Below are 27,143 nucleotides of genomic sequence, written 5' to 3' on the forward strand. Positions count from 1 at the left end.
CAAGAAAAACTAGATGAACTGAACAGCCCTCTATCTATTAAAGAAATTAAATTTGTAGTTTGTAACTTGCCCAAAGGGAAAACTTCAGGCCCAGATGGTACTGGTGAATTGTTCCAAATATTTAAAGAAGAAATAATGCCAATTCTACATAACCTTTTCTGAAAATTACAACAGTTCCCAACCTCACTCTGATCTGAGCATTATCCTGATTCTAAAGTGAGATAAAAACTAGATCAAAATTTTTCATGAACACAGACTCAAAATCTTTTAAATATTTTAGCAAATCAATATATAGCAATAGAGAAAAAAGATAACACACTATGACCAAATGGAATTTGTCCGAGGAATGCAAGGTTGGTATAACATTTGAAGATTAATATAGTAACAGACTAGAAAAGACATGTGATCTTCTCAATAGGTGCTGAAAAAACATTTGACAAAGTCCAACACTAGTTCATGATAGAATCTCTCAGAACACTAGTCTGCCTGTTTATTACTCACTGCCTCTTGGCTTCAAATCTGCTCTTTTTGCCTGCTTAAGATACTGTCACATTTTTCCCTTACCACCTGACACAATGTTAAGCTTCCTCCGTAGAGTGTGCAGGAACGATACTAGAAAGAAGAGGCTTCTTTTCCTGGTTCCAGTGTGTCTTTTTCTTTTTGCTTCTGCCTGCAAAAAGATACTCAGTAAGTTTTAGCAGCACTCTACCAGTCAGCTACCTAGTGGCAAGTTCAGTAGTGCACCTGGGCAGGTGTGGGGAGGGGGATGAGGGGGAGGGGTGGGGGTGGGGGGAGTCCCAGCAGCAAGTTCAGGAACACCCTCATAGGTGGCTTCATGAGTTCCACCAATGCACCAGCTGAATTCCTCCCAGTTTCCTGATGAGTTCTGTGGGGACCCCAGCAGGCTTCCCAGATTTCAGCAATATCTCTTTGTAAGTGTTTTCCAGTGGGTTTCTAGCAAGCCTAGCCAGTGTCCCAGCTGGTTTTCTAGTAAGTCCAAAACACCCCCTACATCATCCCTACCACTCAAGGCAGCTTGTTGGTGAATTTTATTGGTACTCCAGCAGACAGTTCCCTGCCCACCAGCCTCAGCCTACTGATTGTGAACCAGCCCTGTCCCAAGGCAACCCAGTAAACTTCTCTACCATCCAGTGGGCTGCTACACACCTTCTCCAGCAAGGTCTGAATCCCAGACTTTGAGAGCATCTCTTCGAGGATGGTACTCTTTAGAGTTCTCTTTTATTCCCTCTTAGTTAATTCTTTATAAATAGTTGATAGTTCTTTACATTAAGCTGTCCTTGTTCAAGTTACCATCTAGTTTCTTGCTCCTCTTTGGACCCTGGCTGATACAGAATTGGTACTGGTGGTAGTTCCAGGAGACAAACCCTCCAAGAAGGGATTTTAGGATTGGTTTTGGTTGTGTACTTGGGCTTGAGCCCAGAGCCAGATTCCTTCCAGTGGGAAGTAGGTTGCTGGTAATTCGTGACAAGTGGCATCACAATTTAATCATAGTATAACCTGTGGCTGATGGTGATGAAGTACCAGCTGAGCCAAGTACCTTGGGACCCAACTGACTGCTACACTTGACCGTCATAACAGTAATAATGGCTATAAACACTGAGGTATGGGATGGATTCTCCTGAGTGCACCAAGCAGTTAAAGAGAGAAAATGACAATATAAAATCAAATGGTTTATTATTATTAGAAACTAATATAACAAGATTTTAATAACACTTTTAAATGATCTCAACCCGATACAGCCATTTGCTAACAGAAAACCTTAAAATAAGGGAACATTAACACAAAGTAAATGCCAAATAAAAATCATCGAAAAATTTGAAAAGTAATACCATACATACTTAATATTTGAATTTTTCACTCCTGAAAGAAATGAAAATTTAAAGCACACAAAGTATCAATTGCATTATCTGATGGTCTTAATTTTTGTTTGGTAACAAATATTCAGACATAGAAAAAAATATATTTCATTTTGCATTGACATTCATAGAATTGTTGAGTATATCCAAAAGCATCTTCAAATTGGGTGTTAGCCATTGGTCATTCATATAAGCTTGTTTCCTTTTTTTTTGTTCACGACCCACTGTTCTTTTTTTTTTTTATCATCTTTATTGGAGTATAACTGCTTTACAATATTGTGTTAGTTTCTGCTGTGTAACAAAGTGAATCAGCTATACATATACATATATCCCCATTATCTCCTCCCTCTTGCTTCTCCTTCCCACCCTCCCTATCCCACCCCTCTAGGTGGACACAAAGCACCGAGCTGATCTCCCTATGCTATGCGGCTGCTTCCCACTAGCTATCTATTTTACATATGGTAGTGTATATATGTCCATGCCTCTCTCTCACTTTGTCCCAGCTTACCCTTCTTCCTCCCCATGCCCTCATGTCCGTTCTCTACATCTGCGTCTTTATTCCTGTCCTGCCCCTAGGTTCCTCAGAACCATTTTTTTTTTTTAGATTCCATATATATGTGTTAGCATACGGTATTTGTTTTTCTCTTTCTGACTTACTTCACTCTGTATGACAGTCTCTAGGTCCATCCACCTCACTACAAATAACTCAATTTTGTTTCCTTTTATGGCCGAGTAATATTCCATTGTATATATGTGCCATATCTTCTTTATCCATTCATCCAATGATGGACACTTAGGTTGCTTCCATGTCCTGGCTATTGTAAATAGAGCTGCAATGAACATTGTGGTACACGACTCCTTTTGAATTATGGTTTTCTCAAGGTATATGCCCAGTAGTGGGATTGCTGGGTCGTATGGTAGTTCTATTTGTAGTTTTTTAAGGAACCTCCATACTGTTCTCCATAGTGGCTGTATCAATTTACATTCCCACCAACAGTGTGAGAGGGTTCTCTTTTCTCCACACCCTCTCCATAATTTACTGTTTGTAGACTTTTTGATGCTGGTCATTCTGACCCATGTGAGGTGATACCTCATTGTAGTTTTGATTTGCATTTCTCTAATGATTAATGATGTTGAGCATCCTTTCATGTGTTTGTTGGCAATTTGTATATCTTCTTTGGAGAAATGTTTATTTAGGTCTTCTGCCCATTTTTGGATCGGGTTGTTTGTTTTTTTTGATATTGAGCTGCATGAGCTGCTTGTATATTTTGGAGATTAATCCTTTGTCAGTTGCTTCATTTGCAAATATTTTCTCCCATTCTGAGGGTTGTCTTTTTGTCTTGTTTATGGTTTCCTTTGCTGTGCAAAAGCTTTGAAGTTTCATTAGGTCCATTTGTTTATTTTTGTTTTTATTTCTATTTCTCTAGGATTGTTTCCTTTTTTAATGATGAAAATATTTTTTCTTGCCCTGATTTTGTTTTTGCCATTGAAATCTATATTGCTTTTACTTCAGATTTTAAACCAGTTTCTGATTTCAGGTTGAAGTGTTCTGCAACAACATTCACTTCTTGCATTTCTTCTCTTCGAGTATTTACAAAGCACTGAAACTCACAGCTAATATCAAATGGTGAAAAATTCAGGAGAACTTTGTTGGATAGTGTTCAGGTGACATTCAGATCTCCCAACCAATGTCAAAAACATTACACAGAATCATATAATGAAACTGACAATTTAAGGTCTTATCTAGCCTTCAAAACTTGTAATATTTTTGGAACATCACTCACAGGATTTATATAAATATATATAAACTTATTAACATTATATTTGCAAGAACAACCCACCATTAGCAGCAGAGCCCTGACTACACACTTGCTGCATGGGAACAGCTGCAGGTATGACTGACTGAGTAGATTGTGACTGCTGCTCTCCTCCAGGCTTCTGCCCTAGTCCCTGAAAATATCGGCTTTAACATTTGATTCTACTTTTCAGTGTTTCTTGCTCTTACTTTCAGTCGAAACCAGTAACATCTCTATCTCAAATTATTACGCTTTAATTCTCACAGCAGAACTGTAATACCTTTTGTTCCCTCATTTTCCCCATCAACTGATTTTTCTTGGGATTTAGAAAAAGCAGATTTGCCGAGAAGCTCCAGAAAGGAATTCCTACATGGAAACTATAATGTAAATCAACTATAGCTCTCATATATTGTTGGTGGGAATGCAAAGTAGTGCATCTACTTTGGGACTTTTTCTTATAAAGTTAAACATACACTTATCATATGACCCAGCAATTCTACTTCTAGGTATTAACCTAACATAAATTTAAATATAAATCTACCCAAAGACTTGTAAATTTACAGCTTTATTTATAGTACTGTCTTAAATCTGGAAACAACCCAAATGTCCACCAATGGTGAATGCATAATCAAATTTTGGTATATCTATACAGTGGAATACACCTCAGTGATAAAAGGATATTTAACAACAAACTGGATGAATCTCAAAAGTGTCATACAGAATGAAAGAAGCCAGACACAAACCACTACTGAAATCAAATTAATGTATGATTTCATTTATATGAGATTCTGTTAAAGGCAAAACTATCGTGACGACAGATCAGTGGCTGCCACAGGGTGGGAGACTGCAAAAGGGCACAAGGAGACTTTTGGGGGCAGTGGTTCCCAAAATTCATAGAACTGTACTGTTAGAATTAGTGACTTTTATTATAGGTAAATTATATCATGATAAAGTGGCCAAATAAACTCCCCCAATTATATTCTTTTATATTATCAACAATTAGAAAATGAAAATTTACAAAAAGATATCATGTATAGCATAAAAATATTTGAAATACCTAGAAATTAATCTAAATAAGTATAAAGTGTAAAGATCTCTATAAGGTCAAATTAAGGGACATTAAGGAAGATCTAAATATATTGAGATCTAAATATATTGAAGATCTAAACATATTGGCATTCTTGTTCATGGATTAAAGACTCGATATGGTGAAGATATCAGGTCTCCTCAAATTGATTAATAGATTCCGTAAAAATCCCAGCATTTTTGGCCTGATTCCAGAAGTTATATAGAAAGGCTATGAATAGAAAAAACAAGGTAAGTGGAATTGCTCTGCTATATCTCAAGATTTATCGTGGCAGTATAATAATTACAACACTGATAATGGTGCAGGAATGGTCAGTGGATAAACGGGATGTAATAGAAAGCCCAGTGATAGACACCCAGTCTTATATGGGTGTTTCTATATAAGATTCCCGTGACAGAAGTGCCATGGCTGATCAGGGAGGAAAATAATTGACTTTTCAATAAATCTTGTTGAACAACATTTGGAAAGAAAAGGAAATTGGACTACTACCTCCCATCAAGTCCAAAAAAAAATGTTTTAGTACATTAAAGTATAGATATGAAAGGCATATGAAAGGCAAGGCTGTAATGCTTTTCAAAAAGAATATGGAATATCTCCATGGCCTTGGAAAGGATTTCTTCAACAAGACACAAAAGCCATTAGCTATAAAGGAAAGGACTGATAAATTTGACTACATTAAAATGAAAAACTTCTGTCATCAAAGGGCCATTTATAAAAAAAAAAATGAAAAGAAATCACAGAGTGGGAGAAGATACTGTCTGTTCTGCAACATTTGTTTCAATAATGCAGGTAAGTTCATATGTGATTGGTAAGTAGGTAGGAGAATGATGTCGACTGAACCAAGGTAATATTGGTTCTTATTTCATTTGCCCCAGCGAATGTTTTGTATCATCAAGTAAACACAGAATATACAAACATAGCTGAATGTTGTATCTACTATGTACGATGCCTATTCACCTCAATTTCGCCTCTTTTCTCAATTTGAACTTGTGCTTTATCTTAAAATTGTTGATTGCACCTTTTGCCTTATCTTCGTTATTCAGTAGCCTCAACCCTCCATGTACCCCTTTCTGTCAAGCTACCTTTTCCTTTCATTTCTTTTTTTTCTTATTGTTTTTAAAGACAAAGTATTTTATTTACTCTAGTATTTTTTTATTAGGAATATAACATATCTTTTAAACTGTACTAATATTTTTCATTGGGATTATTACTGATTTTACCAAGTGCTCTGTTTACAAAGTTGCAATAAGTTTTCAGAGATCAACCCTATCCTGTTTTCTCCATAATCTTCTCTTATTTTTGGTGCATGATTTTGCAGAAAGCACTCTCTGAAGAAAGCATATTTCACATTTTAGCAGAAATACCTCATCTGCAACACATATACCTGGGAAAAGGTGCAGTGCTTCAATACTGACACAATTATTTCACATTTTAACCTCTCTACAATTGGAATACATCTTACAATACATGAAATCTTTCAATTATAATTGCCAGTTTTTTTTTTACTTTTTAGGGATAAAATAATGGTGCATTTTAGAAGCTGTTGATTACTTAGATTTGATGAAGTAATGTAGTATCCAGAATGTAAAGAACTACAATTTTAAAAAGGCAGGCAACCCAGTAGAGAAATGGCAAAAGACTTGAACAGCCACTTCACAACAGAAGAAATCTCTGTGGCTAGTAAATATATGAAAAAGAATGTTTAATCTCATAAGGCAGCTGCACATTAAATACAGAGTGAGATGCCTTTACATACTTAGCATGTTGGCAGAAGTTTAAAAACCTGATGACAAATATTGATGTGGACACAAAAGGATGCATATGATTTCCTTCATATGAAGTTACAAAACAGGCAACACTAAGCTGTGTTGCTCAGAAATGCATTACTTAGTTGGTAAAAACATTTTTAAAAGGAAAGGAAATCATCACAAATGTCAAGATGGTGGTGACTTTGGGGGTGGAGGGAGGGAGAGATTTATGATTAGAGGCACACAAGGGGGCTTTTGGCACCCTGGTAATGTTCTGTTTCTTCACCTGGATGAGTTTGCTTTATTATTACTTGTTAAACTTTATACATATATATGTTTTATGTGCTTTTCTGTATATTTCAGAATAAAGCAAAAAGGAGGGAGGGATCAGTTATATCAAAGGTTGTTGATTGGCCAAGTAACATGAGGACTGAGACTTGACCATTGGGTTAAGCAAAGTGGAGACTGCTGATGCACATAACAAATTGTCTCAGTGGGAGTGGTTGGGGCAGTGATCTGATTGGAATGGGCCCACGAGAGAATGAGAGGAGAGGAATTGGAGACTGAGTAAGCAGAACTTGGAGGAATTTTTATGTAAAAAGGAGAAATATAGTGTTGACTGGAGGGGATGTACAAAGCTTTACATTAAACATATAGAGTATCAGGAGAATAGAAAGGTAAATTTTCTGGAATGCTGATGGCAATGTGGTAGGGTAGGGGAAGGTAGAGAATTTTTTATGTGTACGAGAGTACATGTTTTGAGGGGGAAGAAGTGAAAATTTATAATACGTTTGTAAAAAGAATGAACATTAAAGCTACTTTGTGAATCTTGGAAATATATATGTTGGAATCACACATAACATTTTATGTCTGTTAATGGAAAGAATCATGAACACCATCTTGCTCAATGCCACATTGCAGAAAGAGAACAAAGCCCAGAGGGATTAAGTGCTTGCTTGAAATTGTACCATTAATAATCATCCCAGACTAAAACGCAGAGTTGCTCCTGCCCCTCGGGTCAGTGCTTTTTTAAATAGTATTATCTATAATATGGTTTGCTCTTAAATTGGGTTTTATGTAGTCATTATGTTTTATAGTAGAGTTTATTTAGATAATATTTAAATTAGCCTCTGCTGCATAACAGACTACCCTAGAACTTAATGGCTTAAAACAACCATCATGTATTATTTCTCATGATTTCATGGGTTGGCTGAGCTCAGCTGGGCCCACTCATGTTGCTGTAGTCACTGGAGGCTCAGCTGGGGTTGGAAGGGCTAAACTGGCCTTACTGACGTGCCTGGGGCCTTGGTGCTGTTTGTTGGTTGGGACTCTCGGCTGGACATGTGTACATGGTGGTGGGACTATTCCAAGGAGGCAAAGATGGAAATCTAGACTCCTGAACTTGCACAGCATCACGTTAAATTATTCAGAGCAAGCTATAGTCCAGTCCAGATACAAGAGGTGAGGCAACAGGCCCCATCTCTTGATGGGAGGAGGTGCAAAATATGTGGCCATGTTTTTCCATCTATCACAGCTGCTAATCATAAATTTAATTGCTGAATTTATTTTCTAATGTTAACTTTTACTTAATATGGAACTAAAAGCTGTTGATTTGGGGAATCTAACAATGTAATTTTAGTCAGTATATGAGAAACAAAAATTTGATAATGAAAAAATGTTAAGAAAAAGGGAAGTTATGTTTTCCTAATTAATTTCATATCCTGTGTGATGTAAGACAAAGAAATGCTCAATTTTATAAAAAGCTGGGTAAAAATAAGGGAAAAATTCATTGATTACAGTCTTTATTGCTTAGAATGTTGGCTTAATCATTATTTTCTGAGATCATCACCATTAATATTTTATCATCATCATTGTGGGTTTTTTTCACATGTTACAAAATGTAATAGAATGTAATGCCACTAAAAAGTAAAAGCAGGGCTTCCCTGGTGGCGCAGTGGTTGAGAGTCCGCCTGCCGATGCAGGGGACACGGGTTCGTGCCCCGGTCTGGGAAGATCCCACATGCCGCGGAGCGGCTGGGCCCGTGAGCCATGGCCGCTGAGCCTGCGCGTCCGGAGCCTGTCCTCCGCAACGGGAGAGGCCACAACGGTGAGAGGCCCGCGTAACGCATAAAAAAAAAAAAAAAAAAAAAAAAAGTAAAAGCAATTAATAGTTTCCCGTGAATTTATAATAATGTTAACATATTGCCAGGCCCTGTGCTAATTACGTTTGTAAAATTTCACTTAATTTATTTGACAGCTCTCTATATTGAGTACCTACTGTGGTTCTTACATGGTGCCAAGACTTGGGGCTATTGCTCTGAACCAAGTAGACGTGGTCCCTGCATATTGCCATACCCTAGATGGGAATCAAGGAAGGTTCTCTAAAGAAGCTTTCTAGGCCAGGACCTGAAGGATGAGTAGGAGTTAGCTGAGGTAAGAGAGAAAGGGAATACGAAGTCTTCCAAGGAAAAGAATGGCTTGGACAAAGGCCTTGGAGTTAAGCGAGTGCAAGGAAGATTAAAAGAACTGGGGGAAAAAAAAATCTATTATGACTAAAGCCTAGAATGTGAAAGGCGTGAGGCAAGAAAGAAGCTGAAGAGGTAGCGTCTGGATTTTATGCCAGGATCATGGGAACCATTGATGGGTTTGGAGGTTTTTCGCTCAAGATTGTTTCAGAAAAGTCACTGGCTGCAGTTTGGGTAAGGGGTGTAGCCAGGGAGAAGAAAGGGTTGACCCTGGGAGGCCACAATACAGGCCATAGATAATGATATGAATTAAGTGAGTGTGAGAATGAAGACAAGTATATAAATCCTACAGGTATTTAGGAGATGGAATCAACCAAATTTGGTGACTGGATGTAGAGCAGAGGGAATAACCCAAGGTGACTGACAGATTTCTGGCTTGGAGTGCTATTAGCAAATAGGGAGCATAAATAGAGGAATAGGCTTGGGAAGGCATCCTTGGCAGGACAATATCCCAACCCTATTTCCAGGCTAAGTACCTGGATCTCTTTTTTGTATTCTCTAGTATTTGAAATATTTCCAATATCAGTTGAAAAAAATATTGATTCTTGTTCAGTGAAATTCAGTAAAATATAGCAATGCTGCCATAACCTGAATTTATATCTTGGACCTGAAAAACATTTTACTTTGGCATTAATTCCTTAATAGATAGAAATTTAGTGCTCTGTTGCTGTAGTGAATTTCATTAAGCAATTTACTGCTTAATGTTTTGAAATTACTTGAAGAGAATAATGGCTAAGAAGCAATATGTGAATTCCTATCTTAAGCCCTAAGCCCTTTATTCACTAGTCTAAAATAATTTCATAATTAATACTTGTTCAAGTTTTTTAAATGGAGCTCAGTAAAGAGTTTTTAAAAGTTGTTTTTCTTTTTTTATTGTCCTTTAGTAAGTAGAATGTTAGTTTACATTTATGCTAAGGAAGTAAAAATATGTAAGGTAGCTACATGAAAATGAAGCCTATCCTTGGTGGACTTATCTCTCCTTCAAATGTTAAGTAATAATAATTGAGGTTTAAAAGAAGAATTAACTGTTGTGTCTTGGAAAGTTAAGTTTTCTTGGACACTAACATTTTAATCTTTGTAATTTTGAATTTCATAGCCATCTGTAGCTTTTATTAAAGTATATTTACTCATCCTACATTATTTATTGTCCTACTTTCACCTAGGAATGTTAATTTGCCTAAAATTCTCTGATCATCACTCTAGAAGATACAATATATTCAATAGTCTGTTTCCCATGTGTTCTCTATAAAGTGAATTTTCTATTATTCTCAATGTTTTATAAGTTTAAAAGCACTTTACAACCTATTTTTTTCTTGTTTTTTTTTTTTTTCCTTAGGCACTACAAGGGCCCCCAGGGATGGGGAAGTACCAGGGGTGGACTATAATTTCATTTCTGTTGAACAGTTCAAAGCACTGGAAGAGAGTGGAGCATTATTAGAAAGTGGAACGTATGATGGTATGTCCTCAAATATTGACAACAGCAACCCAGAAAACTATCTGATTGATTGGAATTATTTCAGAGGGAATTTGGTCAGTAAAATACCATTTTTTAAAAGTTTTTTCTATCAGTCTTTGGGAGATTTTTCTTTTGATTAGGCTATTTGTAATTTACTAATTAAAATGGGATTAAACAATAAGCAAACACATTCTATATTATAAAGTTGATTGTGAACAATATACTAAAATCATTCAAGCTGGCCAGTATGCATATTTCAGTGGTAATTCACATTCATCATATGAACTCAACAAGTATTTGTGAGTTCTATTTGTGGTTGGAAATAAAAATACTGTACAATTTTTAAAATCTATTTATACCTTGCCTCTCTTGGAGAAAAGAGAATATAGATTTGAGGAGGAAAATAACAAAGACAGAAAAATTGGTTTTCTTTTCATAACTCTTTACTCACTTGATTCTAGGAAGTACTGATTTAAGATCAATTTCAACTTTTAAATGATTCTTTGTTAGATCTTTTTATTTTTTATCTAACTCTTCCCTGGCAAGCTTATGTACTCCCAGAGCATCCGGTACTTTTCCATCATTGCTTTATCAGCTATTATAATTGCCTTTTTCAAAAGCTCTGTGAAAGCAGATATCATGTCTTTCTTACTCAATATTATCTTCAATGCCTAGAGATGGTGTTCAATAAGTATCTAACCATGAATTCAGCATATCCAAATATGCCTTTGTGCTCTATCCAAAAGAATAATTTCTCTCTTTAGCTGTACCAAGAGCTCAAAACAGAGGAGTCTTCATTTACTTCTTTCTTTTTCTCACAGTTTTCATCTAGTGTGTTACCAAATCTAGTCATTTCTTCCTTTGTAGCAGCTTTTGCACTGCCTTCTTTTTTTTTTTTGATTTACAATGTTGTGTTAGTTTCAGGTGTACTTCTTTTTTTAACATCTTTATTGGAGTATAATTGCTTTACAATGGTGTGTTAGTTTCTGCTTTATAACAAAGTGAATCAGTAATACATATACATATGTTCCCATATCTCTTCCCTCTTGCGTCTCCCTCCCTCCCACCCTCCCTATCCCACGCCTCTAAGTGGTCACAAACCACCGAGCTGATCTCCCTGTGCTGTGTGGCTGCTTCCCACTAGCTATCTATTTTATGTTTGGTAGTGTATATATGTCCATGCCTCTCTCTCACTTTGTCACAGCTTACCCTTCCCCCTCCCCATATCCTCAAGTCCATTCTCTAGTAGGTCTGTGTCTTTATTTCCATCTTACCCCTAGGTTCTTCATGATCTTTTTTTTTTTTTTCTTAGATTCCATATATATGTGTTAGCATACAGTATATGTTTTTCTCTTTCTGACTTACTTCACTCTGTATGACAGACTCTAGGTCCATCCACCTCACTACAAATATCTCAATTTCATTTCTTTTTATGGCTGAGTAATATGCCATTATATATATGTGCCACATCTTCTTTACCCATTCATCCGATGCTGGACACTTAGGTTGCTTCCATGTCCTGGCACATGATTCTTTCTGAATTATAGTTTTCTCAGGGTATATGCCCAGTAGTGGGATTGCTGGGTCATATGGTAATTCTATTTGTAGTTGTTTAAGGAACCTTCATACTGTTCTCCGTAGTGGCTGTATCAATTTACATTCCCACCAACAGTGCAAGAGTGTTCCCTTTTCTCCACACCCTCTCCAGCATTTATTGTTTCTAGATTTTTTGATGATGGCCATTCTGACTGGTGTGAGATGATATCTCATTGTAGTTTTGATTTGCATTTCTCTAATGATTAATGATGTTGAGCATTCTTTCATGTGTTTGTTGGCAGTCTGTATATCTTCTTTGGAGTAATGTCTATTTAGGTGTTCTGCCCATTTTTGGATTGGGTTGTTTGTTTTTTTGTTATTGAGCTGCATGAACTGCTTGTAAATCTTGGAGATTAATCCTTTGTCAGTTGCTTCATTTGCAAATATTTTCTCCCATTCTGAGGGTTGTCTTTTTGTCTTGTTTATGGTTTCCTTTGCTGTGCAAAAGCTTTGAAGTTTCATTAGGTCCCATTTGTTTATTTTTGTTCTTATTCCCATTTCTCTAGGAGGTGGGTCAAAAAGGATCTTGCTGTCATTTATGTCATATAGTGTTCTACCTGTGTTTTCCTCTAAGAGTTTGATAGTTTCTGGCCTTACATTTAGGTCTTTAATCCATTTTGAGTTTATTTTTGTGTATGGCGTTAGGAAGTATTCTAATTTCATTCTTTTACATATACCTGTCCAGTTTTCCCAGCACCACTTATTGAAGAGGCTGTCCTTTCTCCACTGTATATTCTTGTCTTCTTTATCAAAGATAAGGTGACCATATGTGTGTGGGTTTATCTCTGAGCTTTCTATCCTGTTCCATTGATCTATATTTCTGTTTTTGTGCCAGTACCATACTGTCTTGATTACTGTAGCTTTGTTGTATAGTCTGAAGTCAGGGAGCCTGATTCCTCCAGCTCCATTTTTCGTTCTCACGATTGCTTTGGCAATTTGGGGTCTTTTGTGTTTCCATACAAATTGTGAAATTTTTTGTTCTAGTTCTGTGAAAAATGCCAGTGGTAGTTTGATAGGGATTGCATTGAATCTGTAGATTGCTTTGGGTAGTAGAGTCATTTTCACAATGTTGATTCTTCCAATCCAAGAACATGGTATATCTCTCCATCTCTTTGTATCATCTTTAATTTCTTTCATCTTATAATTTTCTGCATACAGGTTTTTTTTGTCTCCTTAGGTACGTTTATTCCTAGATATTTTATTCTTTTTGTTGCAATGGTAAATGGGAGTGTTTTCTTAATTTCACTTTCAGATTTTTCATCATTAGTGTATAGGAATGCAAGAGATTTCTGCGCCTTAATTTTATATCCTGCTACTTTACCAAATTCATTGATTAGCTCTAGTAGTTTCCTGGTAGCATCTTTAGGATTCTCTATGTATAGTATCATTTCATCTGCAAACAGTGACATCTTTACTTCTTCTTTTCCGATTTGGATTCCTTTTATTTCTTTTTATTCTCTGATTGCTGTGGCTAAAACTGTCAAAACCATGTTGAATAAGAGTTGTGAGAGTGGGCAACCTTGTCTTGTTCCTGATCTTAGTGGAAATGCTTTCAGTTTTTCACCATAGAGGATGATGTAGGCTGTGGGTTTGTCATATATGGCCTTTATTATGTTGAGGAAAGTTCCCTCTATGCCTACTTTCTGCAGGTTTATATCATTAATGAGTGTTGAATTTTGTCAGAAGCTTTTTCTGCATCTATTGAGATGATCATATGGTTTTTCTTCTTCAATTTGTTAACATGGTGTATCACGTTGATTTATTTGCGTATATTGAAGAATCCTTGCATTCCTGGAATAAACCCCACTTGATCATGGTGTATGATCCTTTTAATGTGCTGTTGGATTCTGTTTGCTAGTATTTTGTTGAGGATTTTTGCATCTATGTTTATCAGTGATATTGGCCTGTAGTTTTCTACTGCCTTTCTTTTTACTATCATCACCTCATTGTAGGCTCACTGGACTAGCTCATGCTGGCTGTCGCAGTTGATCTCATTTGTTCCAGTGTCTTCCCTCTCACCAGTCCCCCCCTGCTCGTTGCTACTATGCTAGTCCTCCTCAAGTGCAGTTCTGGTCATATATCTCTCCTTCAGAATCTTTAATGATTTCCTTTTGCCTGCTAAGTTTGACCCAGCCACCCTTTCTGGGCCTAGCTCCCATGACTCATTCATTCATTTATTAATTTATTTGATCCTTCTTTCATACTATGTGCCAAGCACTATCAGCGGGGCTAGAGATGCTGTGCTGAGCAATATTGAAATGATACTGCCTTCATAAATCCTGTATCTTAGTGGGAAGGCAGTCAAAAAACAAACAAAATAACCCAATCGAGATGTTATGAAGGAAAGGAAACAAAAACAAGGGATATAAAGGAAATAATAGGAATATCTTATTTAGATAAGATGGCCAGTGGAGACTTTTCAGAGGAAATGACAGCCGCTTATTTTTTATTTTTATGCAAATAGCCTGCTCTCCTTCACCTCCCTCCTACAGGCAACCATTCTGATGTGTTTAATGTATATGTTTTTGTTTGCATGTGTTCTTACAAAACGTATATTGTGTCTTGTGTACATGTATTTATTATTTACATCTGGGCCATGTTCTAAATGTATCTCATTAGTTATTAACTGTTTTCACGTATTACTACTGTGTTTCTTAGATTCATCCATGGTGCTGTACTGTATTTGCATGTAATTCATTGTTTTTTAACTGCTGCACAGTACTCCATGTCGTGAATCCACTACTTAACGATTCTCCTAGTGACAGACTTCCAGATTGCCTGCAACTCCTCATCACCACAGATAAATCTGCAACATCCTCACACACGTCTTCTTACAGACCTGTGTGAGAATGTCTGTGGAATATGTATCCAATTGTTGGGTTATAAGGTACACCTATAGTTAATGTGATAAAGTAGCTCTGGGTAGCTCTGCAGTCTCTATTCCCGTCAGCAGTGCCATAGGGATTTGGTTCTGTAGCAGATGTAGTAATGACTCCACATACTCCTCAACACTTGGCATCATCCAGCTTTATAATGTTGTCAATCTGATGGTTGTAGAAGTGGTATCTCATTTTAATTTTAGTTTCTCTGGTAGTCAGAGAGTTTAAGCATCTTTTCATATGCTTGTTAGTTTTCTTGGACTGATGCAAATTGTCTATTCATTTGCTTTGTCCATTTTTTAAAAAGTGGGATCTCAATCACATTCCAGTTTATAGACATTCCTTAGTTATTTAGATATTAATCCCTTATTGCATATAGATATTTTCTCCCATTCTGTCACCTAATAACCTTGTTCTGTGTTTCTTCATTAAACAGAAATCCTTAACTTTTGTCTATCAAATTTATCACTGTTTTCCTTATGATTTATACTTTGAAGTTTCGTTTAAGAAGTCGTTCTCTGCCCTTAGATCACAAAGATATTCCTCTACATTTGCTTCTGTTACGAACATGAACAGTCATCCACCCTTTCACAACCATAAGATTGACAGAAATTTTAAAGACTGATAATTGTGGGAAATGGAAACCCCCATACACAGCTGAAGAGAGTATATAATGATACAGTCCCTTTGGAGAGCATCTTGGCAATAGCTAGTAAATTCAAAGATGCACCTGACTCTGACCTAGCAGTTCCCTTTCTGGATGCCTACTATAGAAAAACCCTTGTCAATGTACATATGCAGACATGTACCCGAATAGTCATTATAGTGTTGTTTGAAACAATAAGGGAATGCAACCAACTCTCTTTTAGTAGAGGAATTAATAAAATACCTTTTAATTTGTTCATAAAAATGGACTATTGTATAACAGGTGACTAGAATCTACATGTATCAACAGGAATAAGTCTTAGAAATACAGTTGTATAAAATGAAGATTGCAAAAGGATATGGACAGTATACTGTCTAGAAAAAAAGATACGTAATGTCATAAACACTCCATGAAGCTTTTATTAAAGCAGTAGTATTTATATATTATGTATGCATATACATATGTCCTAGATGTACATAATATGCAGGGAAATGACATATACCAACATAAGGATAACTCAGGGAGAAAGTGGGAAGAACAGAGACAGGAAATTAGGCCGTTAATTATATATGTGACTGTATATGTGTGTCATTAAAGAGGGGAAAAGGGGAGACCTGAAAGGAATCTGGCAAAAGTTAGTATCTGGGGATGTGTAAATAAATAAATAAATAAGTTTCTAATACTATTCTAACACTATTGTATATGATTTTATATAGGTTTAAAATATGTAATGGTTGACTGTTCTATTGTAAAAATGAAAACCCTTCAGAAAATAAAAAAGAGAAAAAGAAAAATCTCCAAAACAGCTTCAAAAAGATGAAAAACTTTTTCTGTGAATAACTATAGTCAAGGTTCACAAACCTTGTAATTCTTTACCTTCCAGTGTCTGAAATCTTGATATTTACCAACAATTCAAGAAAAATAGATCCAATTTACTTGTAAGCAATGCTAGTTTTCTTTTTTAATCTAAGTCAATAATTTTTTTAAAATAAGGAAACTGCCAGAATTTATTATGAAGTTCTAAGTTCTTATCAGTGATTATGGATATAGCAATCACAATATCCTGAATTTCTCTAATTTTCACCCTAGGGTCATATAATAATTACTAAGTATACACTGTAAAATGTGTTTCTAGTACTCCCTGTAAAACTAACATCCTTAGAAAAACTGGAAAAAAAAAAGTAAAAGTGGACTTTTAACTTCTTCATGGTACATCAAAATTTCTTGGATGATTATTGGACATCATACAGGAAAAAATGAGATCCTAGAGCATCCTATTCCCCAACCAAACCTCTGTTTGTAGCATTTCTGTGCCGTCTGTCCCAGAGAAATGTGAACTGACTTTTTCATTGGTCGTTGCTTTACTTATGGGCCAGAAAGTTTGCAGAGATCCTCTTAGTCTGTTTTAGTATGAAACTTTCCATCCATCTGCATGACAGGAGTAACTCCATTTCAAACGTGGATTTGGAAGCAAGGAAGTAGTTGAGTGGGGAGAGGCAAGATATGGTTGAAAAGTCTTATTATTTTGATTCCATTGTCTTGAGTATTTTAATGACAGTTACCTCCCAAAGTCAAATTTGCAAAGAATTTATCTTAATACTTTCCCCCTCAAAGCAAGCACGACTTAAGGTAAACCATGTTACTTGTAGATTTGCCTCACTGATGTGGTGAACAACCTATGTTGTTTTTTTTTTCATCTTGGAAAAATAATCCATTATATACCCCATTAATTTACTGTATATGAATGAGCATCTTAATTACCTCCTTAGGAGCCAAGGAATTTGGAGACTTTTTTTAAAATAAAAGAAGAAGATGATGAGCATTTTATTCCCTGTCCATGTTTATCTTTCTATAACATCAGCATAGTGGTTGATATATAAGGTCAAAACTAGCAGGAGCCACAAACTTTTAAGGTAGCTAGACCCACTGGACATTTTCCATCGTACGTGGCTGCCTATTGGGGACTACATGGAAAACTGAGCAGATATTCAGTTGTTTTCATTCTATTCTGGGACATTCATTTTTACTGCAAAAATTACTGATTTACAAAGGCACAGACCTACTAGAGAATGGACTTGAGGATATGGGGAGGGGGAAGGGTAAGCTGTGACAAAACAAAAGAGAGGCATGGACATATATACACTACCAAATGTAAGGTAGATAGCTAGTGGGAAGCAGCTGCATAGCACAGGGAGATCAGCTCGGTACTTTGTGACCGCCTGGAGGAGTGGGAGGGAGGGAGGGAGACACAAGAGGGAAGAGATATGGGAACATATGTATATGTATAACTGATTCACTTTGTTATAAAGCAGAAACTAACACACCATTGTAAAGCAATTATACTCCAATTAAAAAAAAAAGAATCTTAAATTTTGGTTAGAAAAAAAATAGTTATTGATAAATAATAAAAAGGAAATATAGAACTAGACAAAAAAAATTACTGATTTACAAGACAACATATTAAAGTATTTCTTGCTTTCCTGAGTATAAGCCAATATTGAGTTATGCTAATAAATTCTCTGTTTATTCAATAAATTGCCAGATAAAATAACATAATTAAAATGCTCAGAAAAACTTTTAAAAAATTAACTTTTACATAAGCAGCCTACATTTCAGAACAGACTGGTTGGTTCTTAGCTTTATCCTTTGCCTTTATGTTTCCTTATTTTACCAAAATAGTTCATTATGTTACATATCAGAACAAAATTATTTGAATTAGTTTTCTCCTCCTTTACTCCCACTTTTTATGCCGGTTAGTCTTACACAATAGCATTGATGCATTTAAATTCAGAAATTAGGCCCTAATATAGAACTCATGCAAAGCAAGCCCTGTAGGAATAACTAACCTACATACGTAAAGTCAACCTCCTGGCCTTAGTACAAATAGTCTTAAAGTGTTAGATAATGTTAGATAGTATATAGTGTTAGGGCACTTGAGAAATAAGTTCTTCCTGGTCTTTCTACCTCCTCCTCTCCCAAGAAAAAGTGCTTTGGCCTCCTTTTGGCCAACGGTGGGTGTTCAAAAACTTCCGTATAAGATAACAGGGCAGAGACATACACTAGATCATTTTGTTCTGACTCTCAATTCAGCATTCAGCACTTTCAGCAGCTGTTATTTTGTCCACTTCAGGAAACTTCTATGGAACTCCCAAGCCTCCAGCAGAACCCAGCCCTTTCCAGCCAGATCCAGTTGATCAGGTCCTCTTTGATAATGAGTTTGACACAGAATCCCAAAGAAAACGAACTACATCTGTCAGCAAGATGGAAAGAATGGACAGTTCTCTTCCTGAAGAGGAAGAAGATGAAGACAAGGAAGCTGTTAACGGTAGTGGAAATGCAGGTTCGTCAATAGATGAACAACTTCTGGCTGATCCTTAAGGTTGACTTTAATATGACACTGAATTGGAGTAGTAAAATTTTCCACAAAGCACATGCAGAGAAAGTGATGGGATTCTCAGGGTTTTTTTTTTTAAGGTTTTGCATGAAACAGTGTATTTCTGTTGACTGTCTTGTAAGCTGAAGTGAGTTGCTCCAAGTGGCAGTTTTGATAAATCAGTTATAAACTATCATTAGTATTGATAATAATACAATATGCCATTACCCTGCTGCCTAAAAGATTTGAGATTCATTTCTGGTGCTTGAATATGGGAATCTTGTTGGCCTAAGTCCTTACTTTACAGAATTTGAACAAAATGTAGACGTGTTAAGATATAGCCTTCAACCAAAACAAAGATTTAGAAGTATGCTAATAAATATTATCTGAAAGGTTTGTTAGCAATATTTTGAGTTTAAATTCTGAATCACTCAAAGAAAATTTCCAAACTTGACTGTCATATTTTTCATTAAATGCAAAACCAACAGAAATTTAGTGGTGGAGAATCTTCTCCTTTTGGGTACCCCTAAATAGTGTAGTGATTGCTTAGGACAGCAGTCCCCAATCTTTTTGGTACCAGGGACTGGTTTCATGGAAGACAATTTTTTCACAGACTGGGGCGGAGTGGGGGGATGGTTTCGGGATGGTTCAAGTACTTTGATTTATTATGGGCTCTGTGCAGTCAGACCTCTCTGCTAATGATAATTTGTATTTGCAGCTGCTCCCCAGTGCTAGCATCACCGCCTCAGCTCCACCTCAGGTCATCAGGCATTGGATTCTCATAAGGAGCGCTACAACCTAGATCCCCCTCATGTGCAGTTCACAGTAGGGTTCGCGCTCCTAAGAGAATCTAATGCCACTGCTGATCTGACAGGAAGCGGAGTTCAGGCGATAATGCGAGCGATGGGGAGCGGCTGTAAATACAGATGAAGCTTCGATCACTCACCTGCCCCTCACCTCCTGCTGTGCGGCCCAGTTCCTAACAGGCCACGGACTGGTACCAGTCTGAGCCCCGGGGGTTGGAGGTTGAGACCCCTGGCTTAGGAGATTCTTATACTGCTAATTAAGAGTATAAATAGGAAACCACAGAATCACAGCAGAACTGATTTCAGTGCTATTTATGATAATAATTCCATTCAAAACACTAGAATATAAGCTTCATAAGGGTTGGAATTTTTGCTTGTTTTGTTCATTGTGGTATTTCTTGAGCCATAAACCATGTTTAGCACATAGTAGAAGCTAAAAGAATATTTTCGTTGTACTAATAAATGAAAAAATTTGATTATATCTTCAAATTTGCAGAATCCATTACCATATCATTTTCCCAAAGTATCCTGTTGCTTTCCTTTATCAGTTATTAAAATTTGCTATTATCTGTTGTTTTAATACATTCATTGCTTGTGTCCCCCTCCAGAGTGTGAGTCCTGTTCTATGGTCCTAACATTTCACACGGTTGTGTTGCAGATACGCTCAATGAATTATACCAATATATTTTGGTGAAAACGGGTCTAAAAAGGTTTAGGTGAATTCACATCTAATTCTTTAGAGTTGTTAAGGGAAGTCATCATATCCTAGAGACTTCTGATTTTGATGTCAGCTTTACTCTCCCACAAAATTATGTTAACATTTTTAAATGCTTAAGACTGGGATTAGAAACCATGACTCTGTCCTCAAATGGGAATTTATATGTTCTTAATTTGAAGGAAAAGAAAATGCCCTTTTTTTAAACTTCCTAATGCAGAGCCTTTCAGTGAGCACTGCAGTTCCCTTAGAGGTAAACCCATCTGTAAGCTCCATAGTTTATGTTTGTCATGTAAGACAGCTGTTAAACCAGGTGTTCCAGACTCTTCACTGTTAATATTTAAAGGGAGTGTATCCAAGAGTGTGTGGGAGGCAGTTTGTACACTCCTTCTTGTGTGTAGGGACCATAGGACTCTTCCACTGGAGCATATATTTCTTTGTAACAGAATATATGCAGAATATTTTAAGGAAAAAGCAATAGAAGACATGGCTAAAAGCCCTTGGTCTTTTCTGAGTAAGTACTAACCGTGCTTGTTAACTTATTCAAAGTTGCTTTGTGTATTGCTTTGGGGGACTAGAATCCCTGCCTTGAAATATCAGTAAATTGCTGGGGATGGAAGTAGGAGAGGACAGGTGGAGGTTTATTTGTATATACCAATATGTATATTATTTTATATCTTGATGAGAATTAACGTAAGAATGCTAATATGCTGCAATAGGATGACACATGTTATATAATAATGCTAAAAGTTTTCCCAAGAGTTGGTGTTATATAAAAAACATTTTCAAATCATTGGCTATTAAGCAAACTCCTTTATGCAGTCTCTTGAAACTATATTCAGAAAAGTATTATTGCTCATATAGTTGCTTCTACTTTCCTCCAGTATATATATCCCAAGAATGTAACCCCATTCCAGATTGACTTATACATTGGGTGCCTTTTAATTTCTATCACTTTTTCTGCATAGAGAATAAATCATGTGTTTCATTCATATTATTCATTTAGCAAATATTTATTGAGCACCTGCTAGGCTACTAAGTGCTAGGCATTGTTGTAAAAGCTGGACATAAAGCAGTGAACAAAACAGACAAAATTCCCTGTCTTCATGAACCTTACCTTCTGGTGGGAAAGACAGAATTATCCAACATAAATGAATAACATATAGTATGTTAGATGGTGCTAAGGAGAAAAAGCAGAGGAGGGGAAGGATAAAAAGTAGCGGTGGCCAAGGTTTGCAATTTTAGATAGAGTGTTAGAGAAGACCTTACCAAGAAGGGGACATTGCAAGAAGTGAGGTAGTGCTCAAAATATCCTGGGGAAGAACATTCCAGCCAGAGGGAGTTAGAAGTACAAATGCCCTGAGGTGGGAGCATCCCTAGATTATTCAGACAACAGCAAGGAAACCAGCGTGGTTGGATACAATGTGGACAATCCATTATATGTGGTTGGGGCAGAGTGCTGGAAGGGAATAGACTAGAATAGTAACAATGAAGTCCATCAGATAATGATGGGGGTGGTGTGGTGGAAATGTGTATTATAATAGGATCTTATAGATCATTGGAAGAATTTTGCTTTTTATTCTGAGATGAGATTTAAGTAGAAGAGTACCATGATAAAACAGCTTTTAACTTAACAGGCTCATTCTGGCTACTGTATTGAGAAAAGGCAGTAGGAGGGCATGGACATAAACAGGGGTACCAGTTAGGAGGTTATTGCAGTAATTTAAGTGAAAAATGGTGGCTTAGACCCAGTGAAGGCATGAGAGGTAAGAAGTGGCCTGAGCCAATAACATTTGCCAACAGACTGGATATAAGGTATGAGAGAGCAGAGCCAGAGGTCACTCCAAGGGTTTTAACTTGAGTATCTGCAAGAATGGAGTTGCATGTATTGAGATGAGACAGGTAAAAGGAGTCAGTTTGGGTTGGGAATGGGAGCTATGGTTGGGATATTTAAGTTTGAGATGTTCATTAGATATCCAAATGGAAATGTGCTTGAAGTTGGATTTAAAAGTCTGTGTTCTGGTCTGAAAATCCATATTTGGACACCATCAGCATATAGCTTATATAACAGTGACACAGTGAGATCACCAAGAGAGTGAGTGTAGAAAGAGAAAAGATCCAAGCACTGAACCTTGGGCAGGCACTCTAATATATGGGGATCATGGAGACAGAAAAGAGGTAGAAGGAGCACCAGGAGAGTGTAGTGTCCTGAATGCCAGGGGAAGAGACTGTTTCAAGAAAGAGAGGTCCATCATGTCAGATGCTACTGATAGCTCAAGTAAGATGGGCACTGAGAATTGATCATTGGATGTAGCTATGTGGAAATGACTGGTGATCTTGCTAAGAACAGTTTTATTGATGAGAGATCAAAAGCCTTGTTGGAACGAGTTCCAGTGGCAAATGGAAGAGTGGAAGTGGAGGTAGCAAGTATAAACTCTTTCAAGGAGGTTTGGTGTAAAAAGGAGAGAAATGGGACGGGGTTGCTAGAGGGGAAAGAGAATTGCTTAATTTCCTTTTAAAGAATGGAGAAATAACTTGTTTGTTTGTCTTGAATTTCTGTCTTTAAAAATGGCAAAAGTTTCAACTATCCCCAAAGAAAGTCCTCTGAGGCACATTTTGGATAAGGAATCTGATTACAGCTATGAACCAATGGGTGAGAGGAAGATGATATTTTATTGTAACAATGTGTGGCCACAGTACCTGTTAGGATATACACAGGGGGTTTAGGCAGGGTTATCTTGGGACCCTGTGCCCCATATACTGCTACCCTTCCTATTAGTTATGTCATTTATGGTCTCCTGTGTCGTTGGTATATGTAAAACCCTAAGACTAAACTTGAGGGTTTATTCAGGATCTTCTGTTTGTTCTTTGGGTTTTTGGTTGTATTTTGTTAAAAAAAAAAAAAAAAAAGATGGATGTGACCTACTACGTAAGAAAGATTGGTGGTGAGAGAGAGAGAGAGGGAATTGCTATAGGCAAGAGGGGATGGAGATATCTGCTTAGAAACACAGTTCTTCCACTGTAACAGAAGGTAGAGTAAAATGGGCACAGTTGCTATGTAGATATAATGGTGGGAATTTGTGGAAGTTCTGTTTGCTTCTGTTTTCTCAGTGATATAGGAAACAAGGTCATCAAATGAGATTAGGGATAAGGCAGAAGTAGGAGAAGATTTAAGGAGAAGGAAGGTATGAAATTGTTATCTAGGAGAGTCAGAGCGAATGGACTAAAGAAATGCCCTATGATTGTCATACATCATTAAATGCCCTCTTGAGGCTACTGATCATGAGTTAAAAGTGAAGTAGTTACTATCGCCTGCGTTCAGCTACATATACTGGCAAGGAGTATGTGGAGAGTAAGATTTAAGCAGAATTATAGTTCAGCCAGTCAAGTGTGGTGAAGTAAAGTAGGGAAAAAGGAATCGGGAGTATTTACAAAGGAGTGATTATAGTGGTTGATCATGGAATTTAAGTTGGGTAAGTAGGGCAGTGAGGACATAGCTAGGGGATGGATGGGGGTGAGGAACAGTGAAAGGCAGTAAGTAGTAGGATTAGTGGATTATAGAACTTGGTTGGATAAAGGATGGTTGGAGTGGAAGTACTATAAAGAATGATATATAATGATATCTAAGGCCTCTTCTAAGAGTCTCTGATACTGAAGCATTGCCCAAAGTTTGGAGTTATTACAGTTATATTATCTTTTAAGTTCTAGAAACAACTTTTAAGTGCATGAATTGTGAACTCCCTAGAGAGTTATCAAATTTTAGTATTCTTACCTACTTTGTGGACTTTGGAACTCTAAAAGGATTTTAATATTACCAACAGAGAATTATATTTAACAACAGTAAGTCTTTTGAGTTTAATTTTTAAAAATTTGTATTATTTTAAAGGCCTGTGTTAAATGTGCACAAGGCAGCTTGATAAAGCAGTTAAGAACATGGACCCTTTAAATTCAAATCCTAGCTTTGCTGTTTATTAGCTGTGTAACCTTGATTAAAATAACTTATTAACCTTGCTGGGCCTTAGTTTCCTCTGCTATAAAATGGCAATAGTAATAATGTATACTGACAGGGTTGCTGTGAGAATGAATTATGGGTTAATATATGTAAAGTGCTGAACATAGAGCCTGGCACATAAAAGGACTGTATAGGTGCTGCTGTGGCCATTGTTTTAGTATAATATTGATTGATCTGTATTTAGTATATACGGAATTGATTCTATTGTTGTTTTTTTGCTTCTTTCCCTGACTAGCATCAGAGGTGCTGTACAGGGTTAATGTCACTTAGCAAATGAAAAGAAAATCAGTGTGTTTATTTGTTTTTTCAAAAGTTATAGCAGAATGTGGACATAGTAGACAAGGAAATTTGCAATATATATTTGGCATTTTGTTAGAATTAAGGCTGTTTGAAGAGAATGTAACTTTACCTACTTTTCATGCTGTTCTGTTGGAATAGCAGAAAACAGAGAGAGGCATTCTGAGTCGTCTGATTGGATAAAGACTGTCCCAAGTTACAACCAAACAAATAGTTCCATGGACTTTAGAAATTATATGATGAGAGACGAGAATCTGGAACCGCTCCCCAAAAACTGGGAAATGGCCTACACTGATACGGGGATGATCTACTTCATTGAGTAAGCACATGTCTGTATCTTTTCTAATGTGCCTTGCCACTGTGAGACTTGCCTTTAAATTTTCTTAACCTCATTTCACAAGCCTTGCATTTCTTTTTTCTTTCTTTAAAAATATTTTTCATACAAGTTACAATTGATTCATAATCTGATTGTTTCCCTGGATGATATTTCATTTTTATTTGATTTGGATAAAGGAATATTGTATTTGACGTCTGGTTTTATAAAAAACAGGAGGATTAAAAACAGATTTATCACTAATAATGAAAAATGCAAGGAATAAAGAATATTTTGCTTTGCCTTTTTTTTTTTTTAACCTTTCGAGTAGAGTGTCCAACTTAATGAGCATTTCACAAATTACCATCATTTGGAAGGGGGCCATATTTATTAACTGAGCTAAATATTTTCAGACCTAGAGATCAACGTAGAGGTTAGTGAATTAATCTCAAATTGGAAACACAAGAAAAGATCCTTTGATCACATTGTTATTCTCCCACTGCTTTGATAATAACTTTATGTTTTATTGTCTTCATATATATTTTCTTCCAGGATATTTCTTTCTTTAAGATCCTCATATTTCAGATACTTAAAACTATAACACTGTCTACTCAGCAGTGTGATGGCTTTGTTTTAGCATTAGTATTTACTGCATGGTGACCTGGGTCTGACCTGCTCCGGGTCTTAGTTGCAGCACGTGCGCTCTTAGTTGCAGCATGCAGGATCTAGTTCCTTGACTAGGGATCGAACCCAGGCCCACTGCATTGGGAATGCGGAGTCTTAACCACTGGACCACCAGAGAACTCCCAGAAACAGACACTTTAAAACATTTTATTTTATTTAACTCTTTTATTTTTAAAGCGTCCCAGTGAGGGCAGAGACTCTATCTGATTGTTTGTTCATCTCTATATTCTCGGTCCTCAGCACAATGCCCACACATCACAGGCACCTAAGAAATATAGTGTTTTTGGAGGGAGAGAGGAAGGAATTCAGCCAGCAAGTAAACAGGGTTTTCAGGGCAGCTCTTTTGGCTAAGATAATGCACAGTATGGAGCCATGTGCCCACCCGCTGAAACATTTTTGACTGCTTAGATAAGAATCTGTTATTATGCACTTAACATTTTATCCCTTCTTTAGAGTCTTCATTCTCAAATTAGTGCCTGTAGCATTACCTTTCCTCTGTGGCAGTTTTGAAGTAATAGACTGAGAACAACAGGACTATTGAATCAGAGGTTTACAAATGAAGCCTGTAGGAAATAAATGTTCAAACATCATATACCTTTTATTCACTTTTCATCTTTGCTTTTGAAATACTTTTCTCCCTCTTTATTTTACTGTTTCTAATTGAAATCTTTGTTCAACAGCCACAATTCCAAGACAACCACCTGGTTGGATCCTCGTCTTTGTAAGAAAGCCAAAGCCCCTGAAGACTGTGAAGATGGAGGTAGAGATTCAGAAACCTTTTATACCATACTTATTCTCTTTATCCCTTCTTGCTCTTCTTGCTTAGATAATAAGTCTTCCAAAATCCTAAACAAACCATAATGTGCATAAGCACATAAGGAGTGGGTGGATATCATAATCAGCTGATTCTGGTCATTATGTCATTGCATCTAATTTTGTGAGAGTCTTTATTTCTCTTTTCTTGAGAAGTATACAATTAAATCCTTTTTAAAAAAAAAACTTAATAGAAATGAATTTGCCACTTTTTAAACTTTGTTTTAAAACAAACTTTTAAAATTCTGAATAAATAGTTTAATAAGTTAGGTGCATTCTCAACCACAGGGTAGCCTCATCATGCCTGCTAATCTCAAAAATATATTTAATTTAGTATCACTAGGATAGATATGCCAGTATTTATAATCCTTTGCCATTTACAGCAGCAATAAAAACTCAGTGAAAGTCTTTAATATACCTCTCACCCACACACAATTTTTACTGCTTGGTAGAAAAATTATCTCTCTGAGAATCATTAGATAAAAATGCTTGTCTGTCTTGTATGTTATAGGTTCTATTT

At 36.5% G+C, this 27,143-nt stretch overlaps 1 protein-coding gene across 5 annotated transcripts in view; it reads left to right on the forward strand.

The window, feature by feature from the left end:
• MAGI3 (membrane associated guanylate kinase, WW and PDZ domain containing 3) overlaps window positions 1-27,143 on the forward strand; it is a 273,809-nt gene that overhangs the window by 173,271 nt on the left and 73,395 nt on the right. For 2 of the 5 annotated variants that reach the window (XM_032623693.1, XM_032623721.1), the window contains exons 3-6: window positions 10,370-10,489; window positions 18,741-18,950; window positions 24,955-25,132; window positions 26,491-26,570. In XM_032623693.1, the coding sequence (XP_032479584.1) occupies window positions 10,370-10,489; window positions 18,741-18,950; window positions 24,955-25,132; window positions 26,491-26,570 (588 nt within the window). The remainder of the gene's footprint in view (window positions 1-10,369; window positions 10,490-18,740; window positions 18,951-24,954; window positions 25,133-26,490; window positions 26,571-27,143) is intronic. The other 3 variants (XM_032623702.1, XM_032623728.1, XM_032623711.1) reach the window with 2 other exon arrangements.

Source organism: Phocoena sinus, chromosome 1 (assembly GCF_008692025.1).
Source record: "Phocoena sinus isolate mPhoSin1 chromosome 1, mPhoSin1.pri, whole genome shotgun sequence".
NCBI lineage: Eukaryota > Metazoa > Chordata > Mammalia > Artiodactyla > Phocoenidae > Phocoena > Phocoena sinus.